Genomic DNA, 12178 nt, shown 5'->3' with positions numbered 1-12178 from the left:
TGAACTGATTATTCAGGAAAAATTCAATTTGTCTTGGGCTCCTTGCAAGAGCATGGAAAGGCAGAATATAAAGTAATTTTTTTAAAAAAAATCAATAAAACAATAAGAAACATAAAAAATATATTTATTTTATTTTATTATTGCATTTATATCCCGCCTTTTTTCCTCTTGCAAGGAACCCAAGGCGGCTTACGTTATCCTACTCCTCTCCGTTGTATCCTCACAACAATAACCGTGTGAGGTAGGTTGGGCTGAGAGTCTGTGACCGGCCCAAAGTCACCCAGTGAGCTTCCATGGCCGAGTGGGGACTAGAACCCGGATCTCCCAGCTCCCAGTCCGTCACTCTCGCCGAACTCCAGGCATTGTATGTAGTTCACCCTCTCTCTATTTTATCCTCACAACAAGCCTGCGATGTAGATCAGGCTGACGGATAATCACAAGTCCAAGTTCATCCACTGAGCTTCATAGCTGAGCAGGGATTTGAATTTGGGCTCTTTGGTGCTAGTCCAACTCTAACCACTACACCACACTGTACTAGTTGAAGTTTCCAAATAGATTCCAAGGGCAGCCGCACACGGACGTTATGTGCATGATATGGACGCGTGCCACTTAGAAAATCTCTCTCTCGGCAGCCACCCATAATCATGAATAGATCAGACTATATGGCTCACACATAAGCATTTGAGTCATTTTGACAGGGTGGTTAAAGAATATCTAGTCCAGCATTCTGTTCACACCGTGGCCAGTCAGCTGCCCATGGGAAACCCACAAGCAGGACACGAGTGCAACAGCACCTTCCCTCTTATCACCGCCCATACTCCCAGCAACTGGTGCACATAGGCACAGACAGTGCCTCTGACTCGGGATCTGGCACAGAGCCATCAGGACTAGTGGCCATTGGTAGCCTTCTCCTCCAGGAATTTAACCTTTTAAAGCCATCCAAATTGGTGCCATCGCTACGTCTAGTGGTAGCAAATTCCATAGTTCAACTATGCGCTGTGTGCAAAGGAAGGCCAGATGCAGAGCTACCAACTTCTGCCATGCAGTGACTGCCCAAAGAAACATGCCCAAGGGGCCAGTTATGATGTTGCAACGTGGAGTCGTTTGGAAAAGGACCCGTGGACAGCTAGCCCTGTTGGGAGAAGCTGGAAGTGGGGAAGGCGGGACGGTGCAGCGCGCAAGAATCAAACACATGCACAAAAGCACAAAAGGCCTTCGACCAAGAGGAGTTTTTTCCCCTCCACCAGAAAAAAAATATCTGCCCATATCAGATAAGCTGAAAGCGTCTCTCAGTATTCACCACACACACAGCTTGAGGGGAGAAGGGACAATTTATTCAGCTGCCAACTTCATTGCTACTTCCATTTAAAAATTCCACCGTCAGACAGAACTTTTAAATGAATTAGCGGGTCTAAAGGACCTCAATCCTTAATAACATTTAAGGAAACGCGCACTCCTAGATCCACCCCAATGCTTATTGAAAAGGGAAATACAAGTCTAAGTTGGGTAGGACATGCTCTCTTTTACATCTTCAGAGGCAAATTATTTGTGCCCAAAGACAGAAGCACCATCTTTGGCACCCTCAGAGTCTCCCGTCAGTTCATCTCAGCGCATGGAGGCTGGGACTTAGCAGGGCCTGCATCCTGATTGGCTCTCTCCTCCCATCTCTTCTTCCCATTGGCTCTGAGGGGTGCTAGTTACCCTCATCTACCCTTTAAAAATCATTTTTCTTTCTTTCCTTCCTTCTTTCCATGTGGAAAGGGAGACATGAGGACTTTCCACCTGCAAAACAAGCTGGACAAAATGGTGGCCTGAGCCAGCCATCGGTGAATCTTAAAACACCCTAATCCTTATCGGGCTGTTGCAACTTCTTTGCTTAGCTGCCTTGGAGGCCTGCCACTTTTCTGACACTGCTGATGCAACTGAACAATCTGTTTACATGGAAATAGGCATGCAGAGTTGGGATTTGGAGCTGCAACAGCAGTATTAGCACACAAATCAGCTCTTATCAATCCTCTTCTGCGCAAAACCATAAAGATTCCACCGTTAGGCCTCACGATGCATTCATATCGTGCCCCAATATCTTAGGTGTCGCTCCCTCGCTATCAGCCACTGGGGTGGTGTGGAAACTGTCTTGCCTCTGTGGAAAGAATCCTTTAATCTCACCCCTAATGTGTTGTGTGTACCCCAGAATAGCAACGCAGTTATAAGAGTGCCGCTGACATCTGCATAAAGTGTTCAACAGATGCTTGCGCTTGTGTTTAGTGTGAACCAGAGTTGCTCCATGTTTGTACACTGGCCCACCTTGTGTTGGCACCGTAGTCTGTAAGAAGCAAATTACAGCCTGTCAGCAGTTTCTCTGAGAATTATAAGGGAGGATAGATTCCTCCCCAGGCTGCAGGCTGATAACATTGTACTTGGTGCAGTAACTGAGTGTCAGTAGCTGGCAAGTGTCCATCATGACCAGGGAAAAGAACATTTCGCTCCTCTCCAGATGACAGAGGGTGTGTGTAAGCCTCCAAGTAATGTGTCTAATGGAGCATGGCTAGAGTTCTTCCCTATATGTGACGTGTTTCCCTTTATAAAAGTCTGCCCCACAGAACATTCGGGGCTCTCTGCCCCTTTGCCGACAGAGCGCCTGCGAGCCTCGTAATAAACACGTGTCTGATCCAGAAGCTTACCCGTGTCTAGTTGATTTATTGGACCATCAGCTAAGCAACGAACCGAACTAAGGGGTCTTTTGCCATACCTCTTGTTCTCCCATTTCTCCCATAATGTCACCTCCACATTCTGGAGATGGAAACTCTGGTGCCATTCCTACTCTCCAGAATATTTTCCATGAGTGCAGCTCAAATCCTCTACAAAAAAGAGAGCAGGGGGGAGCGTCAGGAACTACGGAGCATCACAGCGTAGGGAAAGGAGTTTGGAACGGCCTTTAATGCACTATTCATCCAAGATGGAGATCTTTCTGGCTGCCTTTGTCTTTCTCCTTGGCATGACCGGCTTTGCCTCTGCCACTCTTTGCCCTAGCGAGTCAGTTCTTCTCTTCCACCTGTGAAAATGTCAGCCTCTGAACTTTAAAATGAGGTATGGAAACGGAAGCCCTTTAATAAGTGGAGGGAAATCGGAGAGAAGACCATTTTGGCATGGGGAAGCATGATCAAGTCCATCAGCTTTTCTATTTATTTATTTTTAAGCGATGCTTTATGGGCAGCTATGCATCTTGGTGCAAAACAACAACCATCTTCAGAAGAATGGGAAGTCCATAGGATTTAGTAGTGCCTATTCCTTGGGCCTGGAGAATGGACATTCAGGGGAACAGGGATGTTTTAAACTGAGGTGCATTCTCTGAGAAAGATGGCATACCACACTGGTTAAGAATGGTTCAGTCCCAAGTTCTGGAATTGCCAATACTGAGCCATGAGGGCTCAAAATTGGAGCTTCTCCCTGGGCAGTGAATGGTTTGAAGGTCCTTTGGGTACTGTGTCCAGGCAAACTGGCTACTGATTCTGCCCAGCAAGAGGGGCTATAAGGACTTCATGCTGCGATTTTGGACAATGATCGTCTTTCCTGGCCTTGACTTCTCTAACTCCCTGGTTTACCTCGGCAGAGGTTCCTGACTCCTCAATAGCTGAGGAATTGACAGCCACCTCATATTGCTGAGGACTCTCCCCTGCCTTTTGCTTTCATCTGCTCTGCTTTGATTTTAGAAAAAAAATCACAGAATCATAGAATAGTAGGGTTGGAAGGGGCCTATAAGACCATCCAACCCCCTGCTCAATGCAGGAATCCAAGTCAAAGCATCCATTAAGGAGGAAATTGGGGGATACATGGCTCAACAACACTACAAGCGAGAAGGATCTTGGAATTGTTGTCGATCACAAGCTGAATATGAGCCAACAATGGGATGTGGCTGCAAAAAAGGCAAATGCTCTTTTGGGCTGCATTAATAGAAGCATCGCTTCCAAATCCCGGGAAGTGCTAGTTCCCCTCTACTCAGCACTGGTTAGGCCTCCTCTGGAGTACTGTGTCCAGTTCTGGGCACCACACTTTAAGAAGGATGCAGACAAACTGGAGAGGGTTCAGAGGAGGGCAACAAAGATGATCAGGGGACTGGAAACAAAGCCCTATGAAGAGAGACTGAAAGAACTGGGCATGTTTAGCCTTGAGAAGAGAAGACTGAGGGGAGATAGGATAGCGCTCTTCAAGTACTTGAAAGGTTGTCACAGAGGGGAAGGCCAGGATCTCTTCTCGATCATCCCAGCGTGCAGGACACGGAATAATGGGCCCAACTTACAGGAAGCCAGATTCCGGCTGAACATCAGAGAAAACTTCCTGACTGTTAGCGCAATACGACAATGGAACCCATTCTCTAGGGAGATGGTGGGCTCTCCCCCACTGGAGGCCTTCAAGACGAGGCCGGACAGCCATCTGCCAGGGATGCTCTGACTTGGATTCCTGCATTGAGCAGGGGGTTGGACTCGATGGCCTTGTAGGCCCCTTCCAACCCTACTATTCTATGATTCTATGAAATAGCTGCACAATGCCTTTTGATTGGACGGCCATCTGTCAGGTATACCTTGACCAGCTGGATTCCTGCACTGAGCAGGGCTATGGCCTCAATGGTCTTATAGGTCCCTTTCAACCATACTGTTCTATGATTATATGATTGGTAGTGCTCAGCAGCCCTCTGTCTGGATGCACCATTGGATACAATGTGCTATTAGGTGCTGTTGTAATCATCCCAAAAGTCCCTGATGCACTTCATTTTCACCCTTACCCGGTGAAGGGAAGAGTCTTCACATGCACCTTTCACTGTGCACAAATGGTAGATAAGGAGTAAAACCAGGCCTAGAAAACAAACAGGGCACAATGGTGGTCGGAGCAAGCCTTCGTGGATGTTGAACAGTCTTCTCCAGCCTTCCCCAGGGAATTTAGTCTCACATGTCTCGAGGGCACCAGGTTGGGGAATCTGGTCTACCCCTTATCAGACTGTTGTTGTGACTTTTTAATGGTTGCTTATCTGCTTCTTAGGTCTGCTACCCTTTGTTGATAGTTCTGACATCTTTGACCTGCATCAGTGCCCAAAAAAGGGCTCTTATCAAGCCTCTTCTCCAGAAAGCCTAGAAAATGATGCCACCGATAAGCCCCGTGATGAGTCCATATCCTGCCTTGGTATCTTGGGCATGGCTTCCTCGCTATCAGTCACCAAACTGGTGATCTGGCTGATATTTTGCTCTGTCCTACAACTGCCTGAAGGCGTTCATCCCATGATGTCACGTCTGCATACTGGAGATGGAAACTCTGGTGTCATGCATCCTCCCCGCAATATTTTCCACAGCTGCAGCCAGAATCGTCTATAAAAAACTTTGGGTACCAAGCACCAAAGCGACAGAGAAGGAGTATGGGAAACGGTAATCCATGGGGTCACGAAGAGTCGGACACGACTGAACGGCTGAACAACAGCAACGAAAAAATCCATTCTTCAGCTCCACCCAACATGAAGATCTCTCTGGCTGCCCTGGCCTTTCTCCTAGTCATCGTCTCCTCTGCCTTGGCTACCGATGACCCCTGTGAGTCAATTCTTCTCTTATTTAATGTTTATTTGTAATCAGCTCTTTGTCCCCTGGCTGATAGAGCCCAAAGCCTGCTCCCCTTCAGCTCTGCAGTCCCAGAGCAACCCTTCCACCTGCACACATAGCTCAGTCTCTGACCTCCATGACCTGGTTCGCATGTCATGGTGGTAAAATTGTGGGTTGATTAACCCAAGATTTGCGGGGATATCCATAGCCTGCAAGCTGCTTCTGTTTTCTGTAAACAACCTCCAATTGGCACAATCAGAGTGTGATGTCCAGACCACACTAATGGGTTGTTTAGGGGCTAAGCAACCCAGTGGTCAACCCAGCAACAAGCCATGGGTTAACTGCTGGGTTGTTTAGCCTCTTAACAACCCATTGGTTTGGGTTCAGACATCACATTCTGCCAATTGGAGGTTGTTTACAGAAACTGGAAGCGGCTTGCAGGCAGTGCATGTCCCAGCAAACTGAGGGTTAATAAACCCACGATTTGCCACCACGACATGCAAACAGGCCCAGTCTCTGACACTCTTTAGTTATTATCCCTGATTGTCCCTCTGCTTATTATTAGATAACCAGGGGTGAAACACTTTGAAATGGGGGAACGTGATGAGGGCCATCCATTTTTTAAATGTTTAAAATGCTTTATAGAGAGCTATGCACCTTGGTGTAAGATGGCAATCATCTCCAGAAGAACTGGGAGTCTGCAGTTAGCAATGTCTGTGCTGTGCACCATCATTCCTGGGGTATCTATACAATGGAACTGGAATGTTCTTAAAAGAGGCACATTCTCTTGGAATCTGGTGGCATAGCACGATGGTTCAGCTCACAAGTTCTGGGACTGCCAAGAGCTGTCTGGCTTGGAACCGGGCAGGGGTCCATGCACAGCTCCTCTGTGTGATGAACTCAGCACGGGTACAGACTGGAGCATCTCCCAGGAGGACAGGGAAGAGTTTTCAGGTACTGCAGGTAGTTCTTTTACCTTGGCTGGCTGTTGGCTCTCCTCAACTGGAAGGGTATGCAAGGGAGAATAGAGTCCAGATTATGGGAGCTTCCTGCTGCTTGAAGTAACTGCTTCATGCAGCTCCATGGTAAGGCCAGCACTAGGAAAATCCAGCCAAGTTACATGCCAGAAAAGAAGATTCCACAGTGTGGAGATCTCAAAATCCTTGGCTATGGGATGGGCAGTCCAAGGAGAGAAAACCCACTAAGCCCCCTCCCTCTCTCTTTCTCTCAGATCCAGCCACCAAACTGACTCAAGGTCAGGATCAACGTGGTAAGTCTTCATTTTCTTCCCTTTCTCTGCATCACTCCATGTTCAAACGCAAAACTGGTGCCGTCTCTGTATGGCTGGTTGCTTCCGTACTGTCTAGACTGAAAGCACGGTTTTTATATTGGCATTCTGTTTTTTTAAACAAGAATAATTTTAATATGATGTTTTATTCTTTCTATCTTTGCATCATTTTATCTCTTGTTGTTCACCAGTCTGGAATCTGTTTAGATGTGGAGTGGTATACAAATGTTGTAAATAAGCAAGTAAGTAAGTAAGTAAGTAAAGCTCAGTTCACACAACCACTTCAGCCAACGGCAGCCAAGATTTCCAGGTTGAACCAGGTGGGAGAAAGGCATGATAGACTCTTCCTTTCACCAAAAGAAAAGCAGACTGTAAACTCCCGTCACCTCAGTGGACACAATCCCCTTGGTGGATGGGGGAAAGCACATACAGCCTGTGTGATCAATGGAGGCATAAGGCAGATCCTCCAAAGTAAATCCTTCCAGAGTAAGTCCTTGACAATGGCTTTAAAAGGGGGTTAGATAAATTCCTGGAGGAGAAGGCTATCAATGGCTACTAGTCCTGATGGCTATGTGCTACCTCCAGTATCAGAGAGGCACTGTGCCTGTGTATACCAGTTGCTGGGGAACATGGGCAGGAGGGTGCTCTTGCACTTATGCCCTGCTTGTGGGCTTCCCGTGGGCAGCTGGTTGGCCCCTGTGTGAGCAGAATGCTGGACTAGATGGACCCTTGGTCTGGTCCAGCTGGGCTCTTCTGATGTTCTTCTGATGATGTAACTTTGCTTGAATTTGTTCATCTGAATGCAGATGGCTCTTTCTGGGGGGATCCATCACATGATAAACAGGTTTGCATTAACTGATCTCCAGATGCATCTGTGGTAGTAGGTAAGCTAGTAAACATCAATACTATTATTGGCTACACACATAAAGCACCTGAACTGCAGAGCGAGTGCACATCAAATCAGGCAAGCAAGAATCTTAAACACTCTGGAAAAATCTAGATTTTGATATATTTTCACGCCCGAAGTGAAAAGTCAAAATTATGGAGCCCTGTGGAGCTGTGGAACATAATAAGAGCCCTGCTGGATCAGACCAAAGGCCCATCTTGCCCAGCATTCTGTTCACACAGTGGCCAACCAGCTGCCCACGGGAAACCCATAGGCAGGAGACAAGTGTAACAGCACCCTGTCACCCATGTTCCCCAACAGCTGGTGTACATAGGCACATTGCCTGTGATACTGGAGGTAGCATCTAGCCACTGATAGCCTTCTATGGACTGGAGATTTTTTTTTGAAGGCCCTCCAGCGGTAGTAGCTGTGATAAGGGATCTGCTCCTTGCCGCCTGAAGCTACTGCTTCATGTTGCTCCACAGAAAGGCCAGACTCAGGGCAATAAAATCAAATCTATGTCCTAGAAAATTGGGAATATAATGAAGCCACCTAATGGCTGGTCCATATGGTTTGGGATTGCCTGCAGTGATTGACAGCCGCCCTCTAGGGTTTCAGGTGGTGGTCTTTCTCAGCTCATGCCGGGGATCAAACCTGGGACCTTCTGCGTGCAAAGCCAGTGCTCTCCCACTGATCCCAGTACGTGTGAGGCTATGTAAGATGGGTAGTTCAAGAGGAGACAAAGCGCAGGGAGAAACCATTAAGTTATTTTGCCCCCCTTTCTTTTTCAGCCAAGTCTGGGCCTGGCAACTGCTGTGTGACGTACACCGAGAAAAAAAATATTATATTAAAAAACCTGAAATCTTATGAGTACTCAAGCGCCTGGTGCCCCAAGCCAGGAGTCATGTAAGTGCGACAAAATTATGGTAAACCATGCATGTTAGAAACTGGCAAATACCAGATTTATTTGTTGCTGTTTTTAAAAATCCTTTGATCCATTGCAGCCAGCTTTATTTTTGTGGCTAATCCTCTGTCCTGCTCATCAACCACTTACAGACCTCCCTTAATCTTTTTGAGGAGCATTTACACTGCCTCATTCATAGAATGTTGGCGGGGGGGCAGGGTGCATGCACAGATACTGTTGTCTTCCCTCCCGTGTTTTCCCACCGCTTCTTCCATCTTTTTTTTCCTTTTTACTGCAGAAAATCCATTGAAGGAAGGGAAGGATAGAATGGCTGCACAATGCCTTCTGGCTATTAGCACCCAGGCCCCTTTCTTTGGAAGCACCCTGGGGGTCACTTTGAACCTCAACTTGCCCTGAACTCAGGGCGTGGACTTAGGCAAGCCTTAGAGCTCAGTCTCACATCCCGTCTGAGGAGATGCAGGGTGGCAGAGCCATTTTGCACCATTGCATTTCAGGTTTCAGGTGGTTTGTGGGGTGGCTAGTTGAAAAAGAGGACAGGGCTCCTGCTCTGTAAGTATTTGTGCAAAAGACGGATGGGAAGGTTTGAGGCCTACAGAGGCAAGGGAAAAGGTCAGGTCTAGGGGCCTGGATTTTTTTTTGTGGTGGGGGGGATATCCCCGAGAAGAGTAGTTTCATTTCCCTGGTTAAGTTCATTTATTTATTTTTGTTTCTTTAAGTTCCATTTCTTCAGGTTTGAAACAGTTCATCTGGTTTTGAGGGAGGAGGGTATATAAAGCGAGTGAGAGAGCCAGTAAGAGTAGAATCAGGGAGACCAGAGCCTGAAGAGCAGGCAGGAAGAAGCAGCCTGGAGGAGTCTAAGTACAGCTAGGGTAAAGGAACTTGCATTTTGCAACTTTTATTTTCTCTTAATGCCTTTTGTATCACTCAGCTGTATTATGTAAATACCTTTAGTTGTGATTTGCTTGCCTTAATTTACCAGTAAACTGTTGTGGTTAAACCCTGTGTCTGGAGTGTCAATCACCCCATACCTACAGCCTAAACCGCACGTTACTGGGAAGGGGAGGACAAAAGAAGGAAGGTGGGATTGTTAAGGAGGCAAGAGATCCTTAAGGAGTTGCTCAGGCGGTCCAGGTCATAAGGGGAAGCATGGCAAGGGAATTTCAGCAGGTGTAGCTGTGGTTTGCCGTGCAACTCAGTTCAATGCAACTGTGGGTGCTTTGACCATGTAATTGCTCTGCCTCATTAGTGGAATTTTACAGGTCCAGACCCCACTTGTAATCTTCCTGTGTTTCCCCCCTGCTTCTTCCATCTTTTTTCTGACGGTGGAAAAACTGTTAAGAACAGAGGGAGTAGCTATGCGACTCATTCTGATAGCTAGTGCTAACTGTCAGGATTCCCCTTTTGCCCTGCTGAGAACTCCAAAAGACAAGAGGCTTTTATTCCACAGCTTTAATCCATTTACTCTAATGAGGTCTGCAGATGCAAATTGCTAGCGACTCCCAGACTACAAAGGAAAACCCTTCAAGGAGTTCAAAAGGAAGCTGCGAACGTTGGCCACCATCTGGGAAAAGGCGGCAAACTATCCTAACTTAAGGGGTGGGAGGGGAAGGTCTCCCTCTCTCCTGTGACACCTCTAGATGCAGCTGTTGACGCCGAGCCAGTCGGGCAGACCGCCTAAGCTCTGCCCCTGCCACCTCCCGCTTGTGTCTGCGTCTGTGTCTGCGCCCGGCATCTAAGAGTTCAAATTTTCCTGCCCCTGTTTCCCCCTGTTTGTTACCTATCACAGGGATGTGAGAAGGGGGGTGGGGGGCCCTCTGTCCAGCTGTGCCTCTGAAGCCTGGGAAAGTTCCTCCTCCACATTTTGCAGCTCTTCCTCAGAATCTGAACTGCTCCACCGCTCTATGTGCTCAGAGGCAACCCTGACATCAGCTAGGACCTCTCCATCTGGAAGCACTCTTGGGTCTCTAGTAAGCATGCATTTAGGACTACACCCTTTGTTACCATAGCATCGGTGAGAAAATTCTCTATGGATGTAATCCTACTGCGCACACTTACTCAGAAGTAAGTCCCATTGAATTGGATGGAATCAAGTTTCCACGTAAACGACGTGTCTAGGATTGCAGGCTTCTAGCTTCTAACTCAGCACTAAAAACAAGCATTTCTCTTTACAGATTCATCACGAAAAAGAACGAGCGGATCTGTGCTGATCCCCGGCAGCCGTGGGTTCAGGAGTACATTCGTCACCTCAAGCCCAACTGGCAAGGTTCAGACCCCGCCTTGTCCTCCTTCTCAGGAAGAGAAGAGAAAGCAGGGCTCAAGCTGTTTTGAATGCCAAAGAACCAGCCCTGCAAAATGGGAAACTATTAAAGGGAGTCCGTCTGAGTATGTGTAGTGTGCCTTTCACTCATCACCAGAAATCTGGAGTTTCGACCATTAAGGGTGCAATCCCATGGCCGCTAGTCATAGGATAGGTCGGTTCCCGGAGAACTGACCTCCACCCCCACCCGTGCCGCCTCGTGGGCAGCTCGGATTGGCCCCATGCTCCGCACTCAGAAGAGCAGTGCAGAGCAGGGGAAATGGGGTGTTCCCAGGGGCGGGCCTGGGGGCGGAAATGCTGGTATGACATATCCTGTGTGTTGTCCGGCTGCCTCTCCCCACGCTCCGAGGTCCCACAGCTAGACAGCCAAAGTCAGCTGTCTAGCCGTGAAAGCATCCGCTCCTCACCACCGCTCCCACCCTGCCCTTGATAAGCGGTCACCCCCAGGCTTGGAGGCAACCACCGATCTGCATAGGATTGCTCCCTAAGTAATATAATCCCCCTGGCAAATAAAAGAATTGGGGAGATCTTGTTTTATATGGGGAAACTAATCTTGTTTTATATGGGGAAACTATATTGGGGGTTGAATTCTATCACTATTTACTCATGGATGGATCACAGTACTGAAAATATTTTTCATGCTTCCTTAAGAGAGGCTGTGATTCCATAGAGCTGGAACCAAGCAAAGAAAGTGCTTATCCCAAGAGAAGGGAAGGATCCGGAAAGACTAGAATGATATAGGCCAATTCCCGTATTAAATTCAGATTACAAAATTATGACTGGGATTTTAGCTTCCAGATTAAAACGATATAATTGGTAAAAATATACACCTAGCTCTAACACAAATACAAGGAAAGCAATTAATCATAAATGACACTTAAGCTCAATACGTCGCTTTTATTCTTGGATGCTGCTAAGGCATTTGGGTGGAATTTTTTCTTGTTTGTTTGCTTCAATTTATGGAAATGGTTTATGCTGCACCTCAATTTTTAAAGCCATATATTCAGAGCCACTAGCTAGAATTTGAAATGAACAGACAACTGACAGACAAGACAGGATTGTCCCCTTTCACTGTTACTGTTTGCCCTGGGCTTCGGACCACCTGCTATTCATTGTTCACCCCACATACATGATGCCAAGGTAAATGCAACTCAGCTAAAAACCACATTGTGTGCAGATG

The 12178-nt window shown here is 47.2% G+C and overlaps 1 protein-coding gene across 1 annotated transcript; it reads left to right on the top strand.

Moving 5' to 3' along the window:
• The first annotated feature begins 5390 nt into the window (after window positions 1–5390).
• Window positions 5391–11064, top strand: LOC146333466 (C-C motif chemokine 14-like). Its single transcript, XM_084826128.1, has 4 exons — window positions 5391–5573; window positions 6814–6852; window positions 8548–8662; window positions 10853–11064. The coding sequence occupies exons 1-4, from the start codon at window positions 5405–5407 to the stop codon at window positions 11007–11009; spliced, it is 480 nt and encodes a 159-aa protein (XP_084682254.1). The 5' UTR covers window positions 5391–5404; the 3' UTR covers window positions 11010–11064.
• The last annotated feature ends 1114 nt before the right edge of the window (window positions 11065–12178 follow it).

Source organism: Heloderma suspectum, chromosome Z (assembly GCF_057233095.1).
Source record: "Heloderma suspectum isolate Gila_16-S chromosome Z, 16-S_ref, whole genome shotgun sequence".
Lineage (NCBI taxonomy): Eukaryota > Metazoa > Chordata > Lepidosauria > Squamata > Helodermatidae > Heloderma > Heloderma suspectum.
The sequence above is the reverse complement of the archived record's forward strand: the minus strand, read 5'-3'. Positions and strand labels throughout refer to the sequence as shown.

What these genes read in the sequence shown, in the direction of transcription:
- LOC146333466 (XM_084826128.1), top strand. Translation starts at nt 5,405, where the DNA reads ATGGGAAACGGTAATCCATGGGGTCACGAAGAGTCGGACACGACTGAA. An exon ending in TCAAGGTCAGGATCAACGTG is followed by an intron (nt 6,853 to 8,547) that starts GTAAGTCTTCAT and finishes TTTCTTTTTCAG; the next exon opens with CCAAGTCTGGGCCTGGCAAC. An exon ending in TGCCCCAAGCCAGGAGTCAT is followed by an intron (nt 8,663 to 10,852) that starts GTAAGTGCGACA and finishes TTCTCTTTACAG; the next exon opens with ATTCATCACGAAAAAGAACG.